The sequence below is a fragment of the Lathyrus oleraceus genome, chromosome 4 (assembly GCF_024323335.1).
Source record: "Lathyrus oleraceus cultivar Zhongwan6 chromosome 4, CAAS_Psat_ZW6_1.0, whole genome shotgun sequence".
Taxonomy (NCBI): Eukaryota; Viridiplantae; Streptophyta; class Magnoliopsida; order Fabales; family Fabaceae; genus Lathyrus; species Lathyrus oleraceus.
Window position 1 is genome coordinate 11502394 of NC_066582.1, and position 23129 is coordinate 11525522.

At 34.1% G+C, this 23129-nt stretch overlaps 1 protein-coding gene and 1 non-coding gene across 2 annotated transcripts; one reads left to right on the forward strand and one right to left on the reverse strand.

Moving 5' to 3' along the window:
- Positions 1-5096: 5096 nt before the first annotated feature.
- Positions 5097-5360, forward strand: LOC127135743 (uncharacterized). Its single transcript, XM_051062383.1, has one exon. The coding sequence runs from the start codon at positions 5097-5099 to the stop codon at positions 5358-5360; it is 264 nt and encodes an 87-aa protein (XP_050918340.1).
- A 12404-nt stretch (positions 5361-17764) lies between these two features.
- LOC127077946 (small nucleolar RNA R71) lies at positions 17765-17871 on the reverse strand. Its single transcript, XR_007787705.1, has one exon. It is a non-coding gene; the product is annotated as a small nucleolar RNA R71 (small nucleolar RNA).
- Positions 17872-23129: the final 5258 nt, after the last annotated feature.

Below are 23129 nucleotides of genomic sequence, written 5' to 3' on the forward strand. Positions count from 1 at the left end.
TCATTTCAACCTTTCATCGACGCATCATTCACACTAATGTCTCCCTTCAATCGTCTCGGCCGCCCTCCAACAACTCAAACACAACCCAACTACTCTAGCATGGGTCATGAACTCAACTATGGCGGTACACCTTCGATGCATACACAAGACTACGCTGATTTGTCTGACTGTCTCAATAGGCAATCTCCTGCAGTTGGTAGTGATGTTTCTGGGTCCTCAGATACTCAAACACCTGGGGTGAATCATCGACGTGGGTTAGGGCCACGGGTTCGGGTAGCTAAGGGATGTGGGACCGGAGGTCGGTTAGGTGATCCCGGTCATCAACATTAGTCTTTTTTGTGTAAACGGGAGTTAATATTAATATGAGTTGGTCCGATTTCGAATTTATCTATCACGTAGATTTTTTTTCAAAAAAAAATCACAAAACACACATAGGTGTCAATCCAATTGATGCCTCCCTTTAAGCTTTGCACATGGGCGCCAATTGGATTGGCAACATATGGAGCCCTAGCCAATCCAATTGGCGCCTCATCTCTAAGTTTAAGAGGACACGCCAATTAGTCTAGCGTCTCCTCTTAAAAGTGGGGTAGATTGGGAATTTTTTTGAAATCAGAGTTATTTTGGGATTTTTTTTTGAAAAATTGGGGTATTTTGGTAAAAAATTCTATATATTTAACTATTATTTTTATCTTAAAGTTTGGGATGTGAGGATTATCGTTTCGACGAGACTCAGTAAAATAAACAACACCAAATTTTTATATTAAAATAATTTTTTAATTTTTAATTTTATTTTAAAAAGTTAAAATCTTTGCGCGACAACGGTATCGAATCTTAAATTTTGGATTTTTAATTTCTAAAAACAAGGATATCCCTTTATTAATTCATTAAGACTTATTGGTTTTTAAAAAGTGTTTCGAAATTGTAACTTGTATGTGCGACAGCTAGAAACTACGATTTCGAAATCCAATACGAGATTTCCGAAAGTGAGTAGTATTTTTAAATTAATAACTCTTCCGAAAATAATTTTTAAAACAAAGTAAAGTGTTGAATTCTATGTGAGTCTTGAAGGTACTCAAAAATGTCATTCCGATCTCTGTTTCATTTAATTCATAAACTAGTTATTTTAAATTCGTTTTCAAACAAGACTTTTACCGATAACCTTAGATTTACAAAGCAACAATAGATAACGGTAGGTTGACATTGGTCTCTGTGGGTTCGACATTTTTTAAACTATAACTGATTTTTTCGTGCACTTGCGTGATTGATACCCATCATGTTTTTGGCGTCGTTGTCGAGGACCAACAACCAATATTGTGATTTTGTTATAACACCGTATAGACTAAGACAATTTTCTTTTCCTTTTCTCTCTGTTGTATGCCCAATATTCGCTCAACCGGAGACGAGTTAAAATAACCGATTAATGGAATCGAGCGTTTCATTCATATCAAACGCCAATAACATAAACTTCGAGCCATATTTATCTCTATGGTTGACCTAGATAACCGTCCTCTTAAGGACTATTGTTGATTGTAATTTTAAGTGTCGGGTTTTTGTTATCGTATCCACAGGGATTGTGAGATATCACCGCCTTCCGACAGTTGTATTAATTCTTAGCTTAAGGTAACAATGGGGTTTTGGTATTTGTCACGGTATCTTGCATAAAAGTATAATAAAATACGGTAAAAGTTTTGGTTTGAATATTTGAGAAATATTGCCAAAGTTAGGGTTCGACGATCACTTTGCATGTATATGTTCGATCAACAAAACTTATAAACTCCTTTAGATGATAAACTATTTCACAAAGTCCTCCCAATGTGTTTATCTCTAACACACATTGTGAGTTTTCCCATTTTGATCTATTGTTTATCTCTAACACAATCTATCAAAATGATAACTTTTTGGTTCAACCTTATGGTGAACAAAATCATTCATTACTATCTCTAGCTAACAAATAAGATTGGATGAAAACCTAGGTTAAGAGTTGGTAAACATCTCTCGATCATAAACCAACACAAAGAGTTTTCAATAAGAACAAAGTTTTCACCATATATTCACCATTAAAGAGTTTACAAATGAAGATCCTTACATTTACACACAAAGCTAATGATCATCTACATCTAACCTTGACAAAATGAAGGACTTAGCTACTCATTTTCATGGTAGCTTGGTCAACAAGTTTCGGAAGAAGGTTGATCAACATCCGAGTCGAATAATCGAGATTGGATGGGAATCCACCTTCTTTTTGTGAAAGATGGTTAAGAGATGAAGAGAAAATGGTTTTTAGGTCACAAAAGATCCTTGGAACAATGCTGTAAAAATATCTAGAAAAAGTACAAAAGTATGGAAAAAAATAAGGTATGGCTCGAAAAAGTGGCACTTGCTACTTATAGAGCTGCTACTGGGCTGTCATGCTCGCTAGGCGAGCAGAATGGCTCGCCTAGCGAGTCCCTAATTGAGGCACCTGAGGCACCTGCGCCCAGAGAAACAACCTTTCCCAGACTGTCATGTTTGCTTAGCGAACAAAACCTTCGCCTAGCGAAGGACACGCTTCAACCTTTGCTCCAGCGAGGTTGAGAGGTTTTGCTACTGGAATGCTCGCTGGGAGCTCGCTAATGGCTCGCCTAGCGAGTGAGTGCTGGCTGCGCTTTTCACCAAGTCTGGACGTGCTCGCCACACTCCTCGCTGGAAGCTCGCCTAGCGAGTGTGGTGATGTTTGCCTCTGTTAAATACTGGAGCTTTTCGCTGGACGCTCGCTAGACGCTCGCCTAGCGAGTCCTTCGCCACAGCCCTCGCCTAGCGAGGAAGCTGATGAATGCTTGTTTTATTTGATTCCTTTGCCACATTTCTTGTGTCTTCATTTTCTATTATTTCATGCCTACTTCCTGCATAATAACACACAAATCAAAGGTACCAAGATAGATTATCATTGTATTGCATTTCATCTGAAACAAAGGTGGTTTCGACATTTTAGCAAGGAAATGGAGTGAAAGATGCCCACATTTGATAGCTCAAATAAGCACTTTTGGGCATCTAACAACTATGTTATTCCTTCTGAAGACAAGCCACACTCAAGCATTTTTCCACCTGCAATCCATTCTTTTGACTTGTATCTCAAGAAATATGGATTGTACCATGAATTTCCAATAAATGAATCAAATTTTCCTTTTATTCCAAATTTGTCATTCTCTTTGAATTCAAACAATCTTCCGAAATGAGTAACAATCATTTCAATCCCCATGCTAATCATGAAACTAAAATAAAGAGATGATCCACGCCACAAGTAATATGGGAAATAATTACCAAATAATATTCGCCTCGAAAATCCACTTAAACCAAATAAATCCATTATTTCTGAACCTTTGGCCTAAATTTATTACAATATGCAAATGCCGATGAATGACCTAAATGCATGATCATCAAATGAACAAAATCATAAATTAGTCGAATTGAATGAGGAGGTATGACAAATTTTGGGGTATGACAGTTGGGTCAACATATTAACCATCTCGTGGTTACTCTCTTTCATTTGCTTCCTCATAGGCATAAGTGATGTCGTATTTATCATAGGCGTCATTTGGGGGTTAAAACCTAAACCCCCTGGTGGTGGCATCGTTCGACCAGGATTATTTATGGTCGAACCTGAGGCAGGATGCAAATTATATGGTGAAGTGGTAGTCATTGCATTCTCTATATATGTTGACGTACCAGTTTGTAGACCTACCATAATCTCTAATGGCATACCATATGTATACTCTCTACTACCCATAGGAAATGAGAAACTTGTAATATAAGGTAGCCTAGGGTTCCCTATAGTTGGTCTTATGAATGTGGAATTAATTAGAAACTTGGAATTAATTAGATAGTATCGAAGATATTGAAATCGAAGATATTGAAATCGAAGATGTTGTAGGAGCGGTTGTTCCAACAGGAGTCGAAACAAACATATCTTCAGTCGTTGATCCAACCAGTTGTTCTCCTGCATTTTGGGAATTGTTCTGAGGGTTAGGGAAAAGGGTTATTCGAAGGTGGACGCACCATTTCATGGAGCGCTTTACCACTTCTAAAATGTATACACACATAACCATTTTGAACATTTCACACATGAAGAACAATTTAAAACGTGACAAACAACAAAAGTTGAAAAATATTTGAAAAAATCTGCACAAAAGGGTCCCACTCGGCGTACCAATTTGTTTACCTGTATTTTTGGTAAACAATGACATAGTTTTTAATAGTTTGCTTACAGGACCAAACTAGAAAATCTTAAGGCATTTTTGTCACAAATATCTTCGCTAACGTTCACTGTTCATGCGCACGCACACTGTTTTCGCTTACGAAGTACATCCCAATTAGATAGAGGTTTACATCTCTCACTAATTTATGTCTCTAAATTACATTTATTAATAGTGAGAATAACTCAGTACTTTAATAACTAACAATCAAATCAATCGTGTTCAATGCACTCCTCATTCTGATATGGATTAACATGCGTCATCTTCACACATGCATTCACTTTGTCTTTATGCGAGGATATACATAAGTTTTGTAGATACAATAATTACACTCACCATATTATAGATTTTTGTCGGCACAATTAGCATGACACTTATTTTTTAACACCATATCATGCTCAAGCCTACATGTGAATTTTTTAATTGGTTGCTTCATGAGAGAACATTAGTTTAGTCCTCCATCCCCCTTTGTTGGCTAGCTACTTCTTTTTCATTATATAGATCTCTTTGTATTTAAAATAAATAAATAAATAAAAATAGACCAGTTAAGTTTATAAATAAAAAACTAGAGACGATTTTAATCTGTCTCCTATCTGCTTACTTTTTCACACATTCACAACCAATAGTAATTCCTGAATTAATCCTTTACGGCTGCCATCGACACGATACCCAATCTTCTTGCCGAGTACTAATTAACTAATCATCATTTACTATTAATTAATCCAAATGTCAAAATTTCCTTTCAAGACCGTTTCTTACACATACATAACCCCTATAAATACATACAAGTATGTATCAAACATTCATCATTCTTCAAAAAGTTTAATAATATATTTCAAACTGATTATTCTTGTGTAAGAAAAAATGGGAAACTGTTGCAAAGCAGCCTCGTCAATGGAGTGGGGTGGAGAGGATTGGGAATCTTTGAGACCAAGGAAGGAGCCAAAGCCATGTTGTTCATCATCATCATTATCAAGCAACAAGGTATTTTACGAAGCTGCTCATATGAAGAAGAAAAAAGAAGTGGCTTCTGCAGAACAAGTTCTTGATCGGTTAATAAAATCTAAAAAGCATCGCTTCAATAGTCACTGGAAACCATCGGTTCTAGACACTATTCCTGAATATTGAAGAGTTCTTCTTTAATTATACAAGTGAAGAAGATGCATATATTATGGTCATTTGAAAAAAAAATGTAATTAAAATTTAGGTTAAAAGTCACTTAGATTTTGTCACCATTGAATCATAGGAATTCATCTACCTCATTCTCATCTGACAGAATTAGAGAAGATGCAAACATTCTCAATATGAATGTCTTTACTAGGAAGATAAATGAATAGGGATAATTTGAGGTATTTAGCTCTCAAATATTTGAATTCATCACTTGTATATTTTTGGTTAGTTTATTATGTTTTGTAAAGAGATCTTTAGATGCTGAGTATTTGATCTGATTAGTATAATACTATTTTAAATTGTTTGTTTATGTTTTAGTTTAAATATATATATAATAGTATAGTATTTTTTGTTTGTTCGTACTCAAATCTATAATATATTATTTTTCGTCCAAACAAATTTTTAATACCGTTTTTTTTCTTCTAAACAATTTGATAATATTATCTTTTTTATTCATTAGGTCTTCTATAAATAGAAGCTTATAAGAGAGATGAAGACATAATTTTTCTTTATTATGTATTATATTATGTTTTTTAAAACAGATAATGAAACAGGAGTTTCTTTGAATCCACACTGGAAATTCAAAATAAATTATCTAAACTTCTCTTTTGAGATATAATTAAAAACTTTAACCCTTTGTATAAAAAAAATTGTTTAACTCCTTTTTTTTCTTTTATTTGCAAACATACTGATTCAATTTTTTGAATTATAATACCCAAAATAAAATAAATATAAAAATTTAAAAATAAACACAAATAAATAAATAAAAAATCACAAATAAATCAGTTAAATAATTAAAAATAATTTAAATTAAATCTAAATGAAAAAAAAAAGTTTACATAACTTTTTACAATAATTCTTTTCTTTCTTTTTTGACTTTTCCTTTTCACAATTTTGTTTTCATGTTATATACTTACTGTTAAATAGCAGCGTGAGAAATAGTGATAGCTTAATACTATTAAATAGTCCACAAATATTTAATCTTAGTTATTGCCACTTAACTGAAAAGGAAACAAAACAATAAAGATGATAATAAGAATAAAAGATAATAATATATAAAAATTAATTGACATTGAAGATTATCCTTTTGACAGCAAATGTTAATATGTTATTGAGACGTAAAAGAAAAAGAATTAGAGCCCTAGGTAAGGAAGGGCCTTAGTGAAACAATGCTTTTGTTCTTCAATTGGAGTTAATTGAACATCTTTTTCATTCATTATATTGGTGTAATAACTCTCATTTTAGGTTTTTTTGAAAGTATATATTGTCCTTTAATCGATTCAACTTCTTTCTCTTTTTCTCCTTCAATTAACTTCTCTTCTTTTTGACTCATTATATCCTCCTCCAAATCACGTAAAATAACTCTCTTTTTAGATTTTTTTGAACGTATGTATAGTTCTTTAATCGATTCAACTTCTTCCTTTTCTTCTTTTTTATTCATTATATTCTCTTTCGAATCACGCAAAATAACTCTCATTTTAGGCTTTTTTGATAGTATGTATGGTTTCTTATTCGATTCAACGTTTTCCTCTTTTTCTCCTTCAGCTAGCTTCTCTAATTGTGCATGCTCGCATACCTTACTCCCTTCTTCACGTTCCTTGTTACTTGAAAGGATAAACTCTTCTTGATTGGGCCTGTGACCGATGACTCGAATGTGACGATGTTCAAGTGCTTGTTGTTCATGCTGGGCTTTGGTGAGGAAAACTGGTTTGGGAATGGGTGCGGTAGAATCTTGGATGGATCGTTTCATGGTTTTGGGATTGAATCTTGGTCAATTGCAGGAGGGGAGAGTGAAAGAAAATTGCACAAAATAAGTTATAAATACTAGGCAAGTACTTTTATAGATTCACTTGGAAAACCCTAGATTCAATTATGTTTGCTTAAGGCTCAAGTTAAACTATTCATTTATTAATAATAAATCCGATTTAAATATTCAAATTAATTTATTACTCTTTTCATATTATTTTATGGAGTATTTGATTTGAATAATCTAATAAGATATATTGAAAAACAAAATTTATGGAGGTTTAATACAATTTTTAATATTTTTTAAATGCTTAAATATTCAAATCGCATATATTTCTTTTACAATATTTGATTTGAATAATCAAATAAGATCTATTGAAAAACAAAATTTATGGGTTTAAATACAATATTTATTTATTTTTAAATGTTTTCATAATATTTAGAAGCAAAAGATTCAATTGTTCACGTTTAAAAAAAACAAATGATTTTATTCTTTAATAAAATAATCAATTTTTTAGGGAATAATAAGTTAAACAATACTAACTCTCTATTTTTTTAATTCTTCAAATCAATTTGGGATGTTTTTTAAATATATCATGAAGATGTAACTTAATACAAAAAAACTATGCAAAAATTATAATAATTGATTAAAATGTTATATTAAATATCTTAAATATTAATTAAACAAATGTGTATGTTTATAAAAAAAACGTTTTAAAAAAATATGATAAATATTTAAAAAATGAAATGTGATTTTAATATTAAAAACTTTGATAATATTATTTAATTTTTTTTTTAGTTTTACTTCAAAATAAAAAGTAGAAGATGAGTCCACCATCTTTGGTTTGTGCTTTCAAACCTGATTGTTGCTTAAATCAATTTATCAATATGTTCTGCAATAATTTTAATTGATGAATAAATTAAAGTAAATTTTTTATAAGAGTAGGAAAATTTAGTTACAAAAAAAATACTTTAACCACACACTTTATGAAAAAGAATACGAGATATATGGTCAAATAGTAATTATAAATTAATATATAAAATTCAGAGATAATTAGGCATCAACGAATAAAATCACAAATTATGATAGGAAATAGAAAATTAACAATTAAAAAATAAAATAAATAAAATAAAACTAGCAATTAAATTAAATTATATTTACTCACTTATTTAAAGTTGTTATGCCAATGGGCCTATGAACATGGTATGTTATATTTTCATCTTCTTACATGGTAATACAATTTATATATTAATACAAGTATGTTAAATTTAATTTTAATAGAGATCCTCTAAATTTCAAGTCTTTGTGCTAAAGGTCAGCTTGTCCTTGCATATGATCGGTCATGTTCACCCATCTTGTGTTTAAAGTCAATTGAGTAATAAAATTTACATTATAGAGATTTACACAAGACTTTGATTCATAGTATGAAAGCGACTTAGTTATAATAACTATTTAACTTGGTTGTGTTCTATGTTTTTAAGATAAGTTCTACGTGGAGAATTTTCATGGTGTGTGCTTTTCTGCCCGTGCTAGTTCGCACTCGATATGGGTCTTCCCAATTTGGCGTCTAATTGCCTTCTCCAACATTTCTTCCTCCTACATCATCTCTTTAGAGTATGAGTTTTTCGAGACCTACTTAAACATGAAATCAATGAGGGCATCAAATATCTCTTTTTATCTAGGCAGTCTAGCTTTTCCTAAATAGCTTGTGAGTTTTCTTTGTCGTGGAGGATTGTGTCTTCTTCCAGCTAACCTCTTCAACTTCAATGGGTATGAGAACCTCAACGTCATAGGTGACTCTGAAAGGTATTTCCCCAATAGTCAAATGAGTTGTTGTACGGTATGGTATGCCTATAAGACATGTGGGAGTTCTTCTGTCCAATTTCCCTTTATTCCTTCAAGTCTTTTCTCCGATCCTCTCAATAGAAATTTATTAATGATTTCTACATGGTGGTTGGTCTGAGGGTGCTATACTAATACGAAGTAGTGTTTAACTCTGAGAACTTGAAACAATTCTTTTCAAGATTTTGTCTGCTAACTAAGTATAATTTTTTGTGATGTCGGATTAGTGCCTCTCATATCTTTATAGAACATTCTACTTGAAGAATGTATGAATGTTAATGGTTGTAATTTCAGTTAAGGCGTCATCTTTGATCAATTTTTTGAAAAAATCCATAGTTGTAGATATAAATTTTAACTTCTCTAGATCCAGTGGAAAGGACCAAGGTTATCCATACTCTACTTGAAGAATGACCACATCGTAGTTAAAGTGTTAAGTTTGGATGAAGGGTTTGTGAATGTCTTTGTGCTTCTTGCACCTCTCACACCGCATCACATACTTTATGCCATCCTGGACCATTGAAGGCCAATGATATATTACTTTAAGGACAATTTTAGCCAACCCTTCCTCTGAATTTTTTATCAGATATACCTTTATGGACTCCAGCGATGTTATATACAAATTATTCACGCTCAAAACTTTTCAAAAAAGAGAAATGGGAAGACCTTTAATGTACAACTCCCCCCATTTGATTGAGTATATGCATACTCAATCATTTTGACCAATTCATGTGTACCATGCATCATTAGAGGTTTTAAATTGATTCTTGTAGCATCTTTGGTGGATGTATAGATGTTTGGTCCTTTATTGAGCCAAGTGATATTTGTTTCTTTCCATTCATTTTTTGAAAATAACCTTTGTTTGGAAGTTTGAGATTTATTTGATTCACTTACATTTACATGCATCGTTCGAATTCAAGTAAGAGTCCATGAATCTTATTCATTCGTGTCCATGATGGATTAAAGTACAAGAGGAATGTATTTACATTTTTCTTTTTAAGTTATAAAGACACCATGCTTTCCAGCATTGACTTCATTTTTCAATAAGTACTATTTTGTGCATAATCATTCCAATAATGTCTAAAGCTCAATACTTGCTTCAAAAGAAAAAAAAACAGTATGAACACAAGAGTATTTAGTTGGTGGTATATTCAAATGAATACAAGTATTGCTACAAATCACATTGTTGTTCATACAAGATTAAAACCTCTAATGTTCAAGCTACACAAATAGTGTAATACAAAGGGTTTCTAAGGGAATCATTCTCAATTACAAGCAATGTGTAAGTTCTCATTCATTCAAATAAAGGCATATGCATATGGCTACAAAATGGAGGGCATGTTCCAAGCGATATACTTCAAATGAGAGGATGAAATATATGCTTGAAACTCCTCAAGGCCAAACATGATTAAACGCCCAAACTTTCCACCATAAAACTTTTTATTTGCATCACCAAGGAAGCCTTCTACACAAGAAGAACCTAAATCCACCATCCAAAATCCCTGCAAAGTTTAAAAACACATACCAAGCAATCATGTTCTTCATTCCCAAACTCCCTTCCTACCCACTATCTACCACCTACATAAGATACATAAGTCACAAACCAACTTTGGAATGCTTGATTCATCCTCAATTATCTTTCACTTAACCTCATAACCTATACCCTACATACATATAACAAGTCTTAACCAAACACCAAAGAATCTTAAGACACAAGCTACCTTACACTCAATAATCTTCATAAAAGCTTCCAACACCTACACTACACTTTCGTCAAGTTATCATCATGACTTCACCCCTGCAACTCCTAAAACATAACATTTTGCACCACAGCATAAAATCCTCCTCCCTACCACAACACAACACAAAGTCCTGCAACATTGAGCACCAAAATATATAAAATGCAATGTAGAAAAAAAGTAGGCTATTAGACAACAAAAGCAAAGAAAGTCGACACAGAGCATTCTTTTTTACCAAGTGTTAAATGAGATGCAAAAGTAAAAGTCATTTTTTACATCATTAAATTAAATTTTCACAAAATGAAGTCACAAATTAAAGAGGGACCACCCAAGCTTCTATAAAACAAATTCATACACTACAGACAAAAATCCATCAGAGTCAATCCCTAAATTACCATTGATCAAATCCGTTGACCCCACAAAATCTGATTGAAAATTCCCTCTAACGATTGAAAGCTAGGCCTCATTTACAGCTCATTTCTCAGATGAAAATCCATAACGAATTCTTACATGTGTGAGGAGATGTTCCTCTCACCTCACATTAGTTCCAAATCTCCTCACACTCTCTATAAAGAATGCATTTGCTGCTCACTCTAAAAAAACACTCAGAGTAATGAACTGCTGCAGAAATCTCTCCCTCACACCTCACCTAAAGCTTCCCTCTGAATTCACTGACTTTCACACTGAAGCTCATCTAAATTAAGCTCTAACACACAACATAACAACAACACTCACAAGAAGAAGGAATACAAAAACAGAAGGAAGAAATGAGTGAAAAATACCTGGAGCACGTTCTTCATAGGTTCTTTGTTGTAGAGGTGTGCAAAAATATGATTAACCAAACTATATGACTAAACTGAATTGCATTGTACCATAAAATAACTAAACCACTTGAATGGTTAATGAACTGAACCATTTAAATTAACAATTATAATTCAGTTTAAAATCGGTTCATAACCAATTTTTTTTTATAAACTGTTTTAGTTATAAGTTTTTTTAATAAATAAAAGAAGAATTATTGAGAGTGAAAAAAAATGGAAATTAAAAATATTTATAATTATGAAAAGTAAAAAATATTTTATTGAAAATTAAAAATAAAATTTTAAAAAAATATATAGTTTTTTTAGAAAAATATATCTGAAAATAAAATATTTTGTATTCCATGAAATAAAAAATAATTTTTTTCTGAAAATAAATTTTTTTATTCATTAAAAAAATCTAATTTAATTTGAAAAAAAAATCTTTTTTCAGAAAAATAAAAAATTATTATTTTTTAAATAAAAGAATTCTGAAAAAATATTTTTATTTTGAAAAATAAAAATTTCAGAATAAAATAATTTTTGTAGTGAAATTTTTGAAATATAAAAATAAAATAATTTTTTTTATTTTTCCGAAAATAAAATTCGAAAAAAATTTATTCTGGATTTTTTTCCCCGAAAAATTAAAACTAAAATATTTTAAAAAAAATTTTTTTTGCATGAAATTTTAAAATTATCTATTCTGATTTTTTTTTTCAAAAAAATGAAAATTTTAACTTATTTTTATAAATAAAAGTTTTTTTTAAAAAAAATAAATATTTTCAAATATTTTTTTAAAATTTATTATTTTTTATGAAATTAAAAAAATTGATTTTAAAAGAGTTTAAATTATAAAATTGGTTTATAATTGCAAACTGATTATAAACTAGTTTATAAATAAAACCGGTTATAAACTAGTTTTAAACTGAATTGAAACCATTTTAGCAATTAACTGCATTTTTTTTTAAAATGGTTATTATAAACCGAACTGAACTATAAATGTGGTTTGGTTTAATGCAGTTCATAAACCACGAACACCCCTACTTTGTTGGGTAGGGCTCCATTTCTTTGTATCAATAGCTTGACTGTTGTTATCTTTTCCTTATTTCATTTACACTTGTACCTCTGTAACATAAAAATCATTAATGAGAATGAGGTTGGGGTATAGGTTTGTTGGGAATGAGGGTTTTTATTATTGTGGTGCTGAGGATTGTTTGCTTGGCTCCATTCATTTCTTTGATGTTTGTTATTGATTTCTGTTTATCTTGTCATTGATTGCTTTGCTTGAATTCTCTATTTCCATTTGATTGCAATGTTAGGTTTTAGGTTTTAAGGATCTGAGTTAGTTTATGTTTGGACAAAGGTTTGTTTATGACACCATTAGTTTAGCTCATTGTTTGCTAGTTTGAGAGGTTTCTTTTTTTTCATTCCCATGGTTGTTGTTGGTTTGGAGGCAATCAATTTCAAAGAATGAAAAAGTAGGACAAACGGAGGATGAAGGAGAAAGTGAGATTAGGGTTTAATTGAGATAGCTATTTTCTTTTAGGGTTTTAGTTAAGGGTTTGGGTTCGGGTTGAACCCAACCCATTTTTCTCCTTATGACCCGTGCCCTGTATGATTTGGGCTGGTGATTACTTGGGACTCATCACCCTGCCACAATGCTGCACAATGTCGCACCTTGAAAAAATAAAACACGATGCTCACGAAGTGAAATCTCACACTCGCGGGATGAACTAACAGAGCCACCACCGAACTTTATTTATTTCCAAAGAGGAAAATGGAAAATATCAATAAAACCCCTAATAGAAAGACAATGATTATGGTCGCCGCAACCAAATCAGGATTCAGGAGTCGATTACACAAGGGGAAGGTATTAGCACCCCTCACGTACATTGTACTCAACGAGAATCGTGTGGTTAGTTTTGCGCGTTAGTGTTAGCTTTGAAAATGTTAGGCTTTTCGATTTATTAAAAGGAAAATGAAGAAAGGACAAAAAGGTTTATTTTTTATTAAGGTCCCTGACAAGACTTTAAATCTCGCTCCGACGTATCTCCGGGTGCAATGGAGAACTCAAAGCTATGTAGTTATGGGTAGAAAATGTTTTTTTGTTGGTTGATTTTAGAGAAATATATTTTGTATCAATCGACAGGAAAACATTGCTTGCTTACCCAAAATGAGTGGAGAAAGGAACATTTGCATCACGGCCGAATGGATTTACAAATCAACATTCGCGAGAAACGTCGCTAGCTTACTCACACATATAAGTGGATGAAGTGTTGTCTTGTATTGTCTTGAGACAAAATATCTTTCATTTTTGAAAAGGGTTTTGAATATCATCACACGACAGCGAGGAAATAATTTGATGTGTTGGATTGTTTTTAGGTGGACAACGAATAATTGAGCAACAAAATGTAAGCGTACCAACTGATTATTCAGGGAGCAAGAAAGTGTAAACCACTCATTCCTTTTTCGTCAAAGTTATTTTAGGAAAGTTATTAGTTGAAATTAGGTATTTTACTTAGATGACGAAAGATTGAGAAATCTGTCGTAAGCCACTCATTCAATCATTTTAGGAACAGGAAAGTGTAAACCTCAAATCCCTTCATTTTCCAGTTTTTATTAAGAAAAATAATTTAAATGCTTCGGAAAAGCAAGAGAGAAAAGCTCGATGTTGATCGAGGGTTCATTCTATCAGTGAAAATGGTTTTTACGAAATGGTTTAAGGGTTTGAAATCAGCTTGACTTTGGATCAAGCTTTGGACTTGTATTGCAAAATAGTTTTGAAATGGGTTTGAAAAGGATTAGAATCGATGGTTAAAGATGATGAATATGAATGGTAGCGCAAAGGGTGAAATTGGATCGTAAGGGGTGCGATTTCAAACCTAGTGACGTGAACTCAAGCACAAGGCGTAAATCAAATGCCACTAGAATAAAATTAAATATACATACAAAAAGCATTCAACAATGATAAAAGTAAAAAAAAAAATACAAGAGCATACACAATGTTTACATCACACATCCACAACAAATGAATCGAAAAAGTAAAGTGAAAAGGAAAGTGTACAGATTAAAATCCTAACGCAAAGATGCGAATCAAAGTCGCCTACGCAAAGACGTGTAAAGGCTACCATAAAAAATTAAATTTGACTTAAACATAACGACGTTAGATTGTTGTTCTTAACACAAATCAAAACGAAAAATTGCTAACGCGTAAGCAGTCATCACATGTCGAATTAAGAAACAATAATATAATCAAATCAAATCAAAGCACAAAGTTGCAAATCAAAACGTGAAATTTAAAGCGAAAATGAAATAAAACGTATTAAAACAAATAAAAAATCCAATGATGTTGCTAACACAAGAATGTGATCATCACAACCGAATCGAACTAACACAAATGTCATGCATCATGCACACATATATGCAAACAGTGCATCGACACGATTCGATCCGAACAACATAATTAAAACATAAATAAAACAACAACAACCCACGCAGATTATATTTTTTAAACGTGACTGTAATCAATAAACAATGCAAAAGAATGCATCACAAGCACAAATAAGTATACTTAATATATATATATATATATATATATATATATATATATATATATATATATATATATATATATATATATATATATACACACACACACTTAAGAATTTAAAACTCAACCATAAAAGCCTAAAGAAACACCAAGATCATTACCACAAGAGAGAACAGTTCGGCATCAGAGATTCAATACACCAATAGGGAGAATTGCTTCCTTCTCTTTCTCAATTCTTACTGAAAGAGAGACGGGTCTCAATGCCAATGAGCGGTTGTACCATTTGTTTTTTGATAACATGAAATAGTATCACATTCTAGGACTCAATTTAATTAAATTATATTATTATTTACTTCAATTTATTTCATTTTATTAGATATTACGCGGTATTTTCTTTCTATTTATCTCAGGTGGTTTATTTGAAGCACAAGTAAAAAAGGAAGAAAAGGAGGTACAAAAAGGAATGAAAAGAAGCAAATATCAAAAGCCAAAGCCCAACCCAAAAAGCACAGGCGTTGTGCCTGTGACGAGCGTCACAAAGGCTGTGACGAGCGTCACGCTTTACACACTTGTGTGACGAGCGTCACACATGGTGTGACGGACGTCACACCATTCCCCTATATTTTTGGCACCAGGAACGCAACAGGCCACGTTGAAGCTATTTGCACGCCTAACCATTCGCCACGTGAAGACCTTTGACGCGGATTACTTTTGGAAACCGTTACAGAAAGTACCAGTATAAATATCAACTTTGCAAACCCTGCAGAGGGTTCCACGCTTTTTCCAGACTCCTTCGCCGTTTTCGCTTTTTCGCAAATTTTCTCTTCCAGCAATACAAGCACATTTTTACAGCATTATTTTTACGATTTTTATATTGTTTCCTTTGCAATTTCTATTTTCCTTTTCAGCACTTAGTTAATTCTTTTTCGCACAATAGTTTCTACACCGGAAACTATTGTGTACCTTTTACCGGATCTAACCTTACGTTAGAATCTAGTTTTTTTTTTATTCCTTCGCTTTTATTTTTCTGTTTGATTGAAGAATTCAAGAACAAATCCAACCGGCCTGTGGTGGAGTGTTCAAGACTGCTATTTAATTTCTCAGGTTCTTTAATTATTGTTTGAATTTATATATGTCCTGCTTTACTGTTTATTTATATTATTTGCCTGAGATGAATCTGTTTATGCATGATAATTATTTAAGTCTGTTTAGCATGTCTGGCTGATTTACTTAGGTATCGGTATGTAGAGTAAGCGGAATGAAGGAATCAAAACCAAATTGGTTTAATTAAGTTTAAAATTAAAATCACTCTTTTTACGGTCTCAATTTACAGGTTTAATAACAAGGTTTTTGTACGAAAGTAAAAGACATAAAGAAGTTAAAAGCAATAGAACGAGAGTTTGAGTTTTTGACTAGACAGTGTAAATTGGACATTAATTCTAGATCAGGGCGAGAGCAATTTTTAGAGTTAATTAAATTCTAATCTTTTTCAAAAAGTATTTTTAAAGATTGAATGTGAGGACGAGAGTTAAGCATTTGAATTTAATTATATAACCTAAGTCAATAGAGCGAGAGTTTGAGATAAGGGTGTTTAAACGATTAGTGTTTTCTTAAAAAGAGTTTCTACGGATTCTATTGTTTCCAAAAAGTGGTTTTTGACTTAACTATAAGTGACAGCTACGTTAATATAAAATCATAGTTTATTCAACAGAGCGAGAGTTTGAGATAAGACTTTTAATCAATAGTATCTACTGAAAAGATTTATTTTAAAAACCCAAGAAACCAACGAAGATTTGATTCCCTAATTACGACGAACTACATACCGATATCCGCTTTATTGATATTTAATCTAGATCTTATTTTAGTTTTAGTTTTTCCCCCAATCAATCAAAGTATTGCCTGCCTTAGCTTTACGAAGTAACCTTAGATAACGGTATATCGATTCATAAGTCCCTGTGGGATCGATATCTTTTAAAACTACGCGATAGAACTGTGCACTTGCAGTTTGTACCCCAAATTCGACTCATAAAGTCGCGATCAAGTTTTTGGCGCCGTTGCCGGGGACTTTTATTTAGTCGATATCGTAACTCTTCTGTTACTCTGTAGAGACTAAGGCTTTTTCTTTTTTTTTCTTTCTTTCGTTGATTTGTATGCCACATACTCGCTCACAAGGCGAGTCGTTCTACTTACGAATCAACGATATCGAACTATATCTCCGAGTCTTACGACGAATTCAGGAATATCGTGCTGCAAACAATCTACCTCCTGTTGAACTTCCCGATTTCAAAAATATTTTCCCTTCGATACCCGAGATGGCAGAACCAGCTCGTGCTCTTAGAGATTACGCCGCTCCATCGCAAGATGAGCCGCATTTGAGTATTGCTCCACCCGCAATCAAAGCAAACAACTTTGAACTCAAACCTTCACTGTTGCAGGCAGTGCAACAGAACCAATTCTCTGGAAATCCTACCGAGGATCCAAACCTTCATTTATCCGTATTTGTCCAATACGCTGATACTGTTAAGGCTAACGGTGTCACTTCAGAGGCAATTCGACTTCGTCTTTTTCCTTTCTCGTTAAGAGATAGCGCTAGAAGATGGCTTCAATCTCTTCCTTCCAACTCAGTCACCACATGGAACGAGTTGAAGAAAGTTTTTCTTGCTCGATATTTTCCGCCAAGCAAAACAGCTATGTTAAGAGCCCAGATAAATGGATTTAAACAGAAAGATAACGAGTCTCTTTTCGAAGCATGGGAAAGATACAAAGACATGATGAGACTTTGTCCACACCATGGTTTAGAAGACTGGTTAGTAATTCATACCTTCTATAATGGTCTCCTGTACAACACGAGGTTAACAATAGACGCCGCCGCAGGTGGTGCACTGATGAACAAACCTTTTGCTGATGCTTACCAACTTATCGAAAGCATGGCTCAAAACCACTATCAGTGGGGAACCGAATGAACAATGGTGGAAAAACCTCAAACGAAAACTGGCATGTACAAGATAAGTAACCTTGATCATGTTAATGCAAAAGTGGATGCTCTGGTCCAGAAAATTGAAAATTTAAATGTATCACCTCCAGCCATCGTGGTTGCCATAACTCAGAATTGCGAAGTTTGTGGAATCCAAGGTCACACTCCTGCAGATTGTCAACTCCTAACAGGAATCCAAGCGGAGCAAGTAAACTATGCTCAAGGAAGCCCCTACTCGCACACCTATAACTCAAATTGGAAGAATCATCCCAATTTTTCATATAAAAGTAATAATGCTTTATACGCACCTGGACAATCTCCAAATCAAGCCCCAGCTATACCTCCGGGATATCAGAAGCCGATCCCATCTACACCTAACAATAACGCCCCTAGGAAATCCAACTTGGAAATCATGATGGAAAACTTTATAGCTTCTCAACAGCAAACCAATAAAGATTTCTTAAACCAGAATGTACACACTGGCGAACAAATTAAACAACTAGCAAGTAAAGTAGATGCCCTGGCTACCCATAACAAAATGCTGGAAACGCAAATATCACAAGTAGCTCAACAACAAGCACCTACTGCTTCCCCAACTGGTACATTTCCTGGCCAACCCCATCCTAACCCGAGAAGCCACGCTCATGCAATTATACTGAGAAGTGGAACGGAAGTGGAAGGACCGTCTGACCCAAGGATAGAAAACCAAAACTCTAAAAAGTCAACTGAGGAGGAAAGTGGACCTAAGGAAAAGGAAGAGAGTAATAAGGAAACCGTAGAAAAGAAGGAACCTTATGTACCTCCACCACCTTATAAACCACCTATCCCTTACCCTCAAAGGCTTATTAAAACCAAAGATGCGGGCCAATTTAAAAAATTTGTTGACCTACTAAAACAATTAAACGTCACAATTCCGTTTACAGAAGCTATTACGCAGATGCCCTCATATGCCAAGTTTTTAAAAGAAATTCTTTCTAATAAAAGAAAACTTGAAGATAGCGAAACTGTTACACTCACCGCTGAATGTAGCGCTATAATCCAGAATATGCCTCCTAAACTTAAAGACCCAGGTAGTTTCTCTATACCCTGTCACATAGGAAAATTTGTCATTGACAAAGCCTTATGCGATTTAGGAGCCGGTATTAGTGTTATGCCTTTATCCATATGCAAGAGACTTGAAATGGGAGAATTAAGACCAACTAAAATGTTTGTGCAACTAGTAGATCGTTCCGTCAAATATCCTGTAGGAATTCTCGAAAACGTTCCAGTACGCATAGGTCAATTCTACATTCCAACTGATTTTATAATTATGGATATTAGAGAAGATGAAGTTACACCCATTATACTGGGAAGACCGTTCTTAGCAACTGCCGGTGCAATCATAGACGTAAAACGAGGACGACTCACTTTTGAAGTAGGAGAAGAGAAAATTGAGTTCATTCTTTCCCAATTTTTGAAAGCACCTGCAATAGAAGATACATGTTACTTCATGGATATCATCGATGAATGCATAAAAGAAACGGAGTTAGAAAAAGATAAATCATCTGACTATCTTGTAGAAGACAAACTTAACCAATGTTTAGCAATAACACCGGACCCTACGCAATGCCTTAAGAAACCAACCTTAGACCTGAAAACACTTCCCAAAAATCTGAGATATGAAATTCCTAGACTTAGAACTTGAACGACCAGTGATAGTTAATGCTGACCTAGGAAGACTCGAAACAGAAAAACTCTTGCATATCTTAAGAAAATATCCAACCGCACTAGGTTACAACATCACCGATCTTAAAGGAATAAGTCCCTCTATTTGTATGCACCGCATCATGATAGAAGAAGACTGTAAAACTTCTAGAGAACACCAGAGGAGACTAAACCCGATCCTGAGTGAGGTAGTGAAGAAGGAAATAACCAAGTTATTAGAGGCAAGTATCATATATCCTATATCTGATAGCAAATGGGTTAGTCCTGTACACGTAGTACCAAAAAAGGGAGGTGTAACAGTCATTGAAAATGAAAAAGGAGAAACTATAACCAAACGAATTGAATCGGGATGGAGAATGTGCATTGACTATAGGAAACTAAACAAAGCAACCCGAAAAGATCATTTCCCTTTACCATTCATTGACCAGATGTTAGAACGATTAGCAAAACATTCTCATTTCTGCTACCTAGACGGTTACTCAGGTTTCTTTCAAATACCGATTCACCCTGATGACCAAGAAAAGACAACGTTCACGTGCCCTTTTGGTACCTTCGCTTATAGACGAATGCCGTTTGGCTTGTGTAATGCTCCTGCAACCTTCCAAAGGTGCATGATGGCAATATTCGCCGATTTTCTAGAAAACATCATGGAAGTATTTATGGATGACTTTTTCGTATGCGGACAAAGCTTTGAAGAATGCCTTGAAAACCTAGAAAGAGTTCTAGAGCGATGTGTGAAAGTAAACCTAGTACTTAATTGAGAAAAATGTCACTTTATGGTACAAGAAGGAATTGTTTTAGGACACATCATCTCGAACAGAGGAATTGAAGTAGACAAAGCTAAAATAGAGGTAATCGAAAATCTTCAACCCCCGAAAACTGTGAGAGAAGTACGAAGCTTCTTAGGACATGCCGGTTTTTACCGACGATTCATTAAAGACTTCTCTAAAATAACTAAACCTTTAACCGAGCTATTAATGAAAGATGCTGAATTCACATTCGACAATAGATGTTTAGAAGCATTTCAAACGCTTAAACAAGCACTGATCTCCGCGCCCATAATGCAGACACCAGATTGGAATGAACCATTCAAAATAATGTGTGATGCTAGTGATTACGCTGTAGGTGCTGTTTTAGGACAACGAAAGGATAAAAAGCTTCACGTTATATATTACGCAAGTAGACCTCTAGATGAAGCACAAATGAATTACGCCACAACCGAGAAAGAACTTCTAGCAGTAGTGTTTGCGCTAGATAAATTTCGTTCTTACTTGGTCGGAGCCAAAATAATCATTTACACTGACCACGCTGCTATCAAATACCTCTTAACAAAAAAGGATGCTAAACCTAGAATCCTAAGGTGGATCCTGTTGCTACAAGAGTTCGATTTGGAAATCAAAGACAAGAAAGGAACTGAAAACGTAGTAGCATATCACCTCTCGAGACTTGAGAATCTTGAACCGGAAAGAACATCAATTAACGATGATTTCTCGTACGATAAACTCATAGCTACTTTGGTAGAAAATAAAGCTGATAAACAGGTAGAAACCACCTTAGCTATATCCGTTACACCGTGGTACGCTGACCTCGTCAACTATTTAGTTGCCGGAATAGTTCCACCTACCTTATCCTACCAGCAGAAGAAACGAGTCTTCTATGACATAAAACACTATTACTGGGATGACCCCTTACTTTTTAAAAGAGGCCCCGATGGTATTTTCCGTCGGTGTATACCCGAAGAAGAGGTAGAAAATATAATCCAGCACTGTCACTCCGCTCCTTATGGTGGACATGCAGGTACATCCAAGACCTGCTCTAAAATCCTACAAGCCGGTTTCTATTGGCCAAATATATGGAAGGATGTACATGCAGCTATTAAGAAATGTGACAGATGTCAACACACAGGAAACATATCTAGACGCGACGAGATGCCACAAAAGGGCGTTTTGGAAGTAGATATTTTCGACGTGTGGGGAATAGACTTCATGGGACCTTTTCCATCCTCTTTCGGTAACAAATACATACTCGTGGCAGTTGACTACGTATCGAACTGGATTGAAGTTATAGCTTCTCCAACAAACGATACACGAGTAGTAACTAGACTCTTTAAGAATATAATATTCCCAAGGTTTGGTGTCCCAAGAATAGTAGTCAGTGATGGTGGATCGCATTTCATATCCAAGGTACTCGAAAAACTACTGCTTAAGTATGGCGTAAGACATAGAATAGCGACACCTTATCACCCTCAAACCAGTGGGCAAGTGGAAGTGTCTAACAGAGAAATCAAACAGATACTAGAGAAAATAGTCGCCACTTCAAGGAAAGACTGGTCATTGAAATTACCAGAAGCTTTATGGGCTTATCGAACTGCTTACAAAACTCCTATAGGGACGACCCCATTTAAGCTTATTTATGGAAAATCCTGTCACCTCCCGGTAGAATTAGAGCATAAAGCCTATTGGGCTATTAAAAATCTAAATTTAAACTATAAAGCCGCCGGCGAAAAGAGAATCCTTGATATAAGCGAATTAGAGGAACTCAGAAGAGACGCTTACGAAAATGCCAGAATCTACAAAGAAAGAACAAAACAATGGCATGACAAGCGCATATCAAGGAAAATCTTCAAACAAGGTGATACAGTCCTTTTATTTAACTCTAGGCTAAAGTTATTCCCGGGAAAACTACGATCTAGATGGTCAGGTCCTTTTCAAATCACCAAAGTTTTTCCCAGTGGAGCAGTAGAAATTAAAGGCAAATCTATGGAACCATTTACCGTAAACGGGCAACGTCTAAAACATTATCACTATGCAGAAAACAATGAAGATTCGCAAGTCTTGCACTTAGACGAAATGCCTCAAGAACTTATAGATTATAATTGATAGTTTTTATGTCGAGCTTGCGACATTAAACAAAGCACTTAGTGGGAGACAACCCACAAATATTTTAATTTTTCTATTATTATTTTTCTATTTTCTTCCTTAATTATTCCTTTAATTTTTGTTTAGTATTCATTCTTAATTTATTTATTAAAAACTTTTCTCTTCTTCTTTCGGCATTTGGCCAAATCCTGACTAAAACTCTTGTTTTTCTTTTCTCTAGCTAACACTAACCTGATGGGACAAATTGATCGTATGGGTATCAAATTCAGAGGAACAGCTCAGAAACAAAAGTTTGAGGAACTAGCCACGAGAGAGATGCTACCTAGTCTGTATGCTGATGACTGGGCAATGATTGCCCTTGGACTAAGACAAAGTGTCCTGTATTTGCTGAGTCAGATAGGGTGGGAAACCGCTCCTATCCGTAGACAATTTGTCACTTACCGGAGACTGACACTAGAATTCCTTAGCTCCCTGATCTATCTACCCAACCATGGGAAA